This window comes from Tenrec ecaudatus, chromosome 13 (genome assembly GCF_050624435.1).
Source record: "Tenrec ecaudatus isolate mTenEca1 chromosome 13, mTenEca1.hap1, whole genome shotgun sequence".
Taxonomy (NCBI): domain Eukaryota; kingdom Metazoa; phylum Chordata; class Mammalia; order Afrosoricida; family Tenrecidae; genus Tenrec; species Tenrec ecaudatus.
The window spans coordinates 100,001,522-100,002,719 of record NC_134542.1 but is presented as its reverse complement, the minus strand read 5'-3'; the positions used below and the strand labels follow the sequence as shown (position 1 = coordinate 100,002,719).

The window sequence follows — 1,198 nt, the reverse complement described above, 5'->3', positions numbered from 1 at the left end:
CAGAGATGTACATTCCAATTCTCTGGTGAGGCAAGTCTTAAGGTGACCTCAAATTACAGAGACACAGTCCATAGGTTAGGTGTCCCACAGGTAGTGTAGCTTGCAAATTGAGGCACAGAACAAGGAAGGCAGCCACATACTGGTCCGATGATCAAAGAGTGAGAGATAAGAATGGCGAGGCTCGCTGAGCCATTTCTCTCTCCACCCTTCAATTAATCCCACATGTGTTTATCGGCCAGGCTGGAACAATAACTATCTCAATTCTCAAGGTATATGCCCAGTAATGGTATTGCTGGATGATTTGGTATTTCAATTACCATCTGATATGGGAATTTCCATTTCGCCTTCCATAGTGGCTGTACATATTTACAAGCCCATCAGCAGTGGATAAGAGTTCCAATTTCCTTTTCCCTTTTGGGGCCATCGCTGAAGGAGTAGCTGCCAAAATGAAGTTCAATCCCTTTGTGATTTCGGACCGGAGCAAAAACCGGAAAAGGTATTTCAATGCCCCTTCCCACGTTTGCAGGAAGATTATGTCTTCACCGCTTTCCAAGGAACTGAGACAGAAATACAATGTCCGGTCCATGCCTATCCGCAAGGGTGATGAAGTTCAGGTTGTGCAAAGACACTACAAAGGTCAACAGATTGGCAAAGTGGTCCAGGTTTACCGGAAGAAGTACGTCATCTACATTGAGCGGGTGCAGCGAGATAAAGCTAACGGCACCACTGTCCATGTGGGCATTCACCCCAGCAAGGTGGTGATTACGAGGTTAAAACTGGACAAAGACCGCAAAAAGATCCTGGAGCGGAAAGCCAAATCTCGCCAAGTCAGAAAGGAAAAGGGCAAATACAAAGAAGAATCACTTGAGAAGATGCAAGAGTGAAATATCTTGTACACAGCTTCCATTAAAAGCAGCACATTAAAAAAAAAAAAAGAGTTCCAGTTTCACTACACCAACAAAAATAACCAAACTTTTCATTGAATCTCTAGAGTATCCTACATATAAAATTATGTCATCAGCAAATAGTGACAGTTTACCTTCTTTTTCCAGTTGTATTCCCTTGATTTTTCTTTGTTGTCTCGTTTCTGCCCAAGACTTCCAGCACAATGTGGAATAGGATTGGTAAAAAGTGCATTGTCTATTGTTTAAAGGGTACATCCTTGTCTGCTTCCCTGGTTCTCAGGGAAAATATTTCC

At 42.8% G+C, this 1,198-nt stretch overlaps 1 protein-coding gene across 1 annotated transcript; it reads left to right on the top strand.

Moving 5' to 3' along the window:
• Positions 1-446: 446 nt before the first annotated feature.
• LOC142424155 (large ribosomal subunit protein uL24-like) lies at positions 447-884 on the top strand. The gene has a single exon (XM_075529259.1). It carries the CDS (start codon positions 447-449, stop codon positions 882-884), a length of 438 nt encoding a protein of 145 aa, XP_075385374.1.
• Positions 885-1,198: the final 314 nt, after the last annotated feature.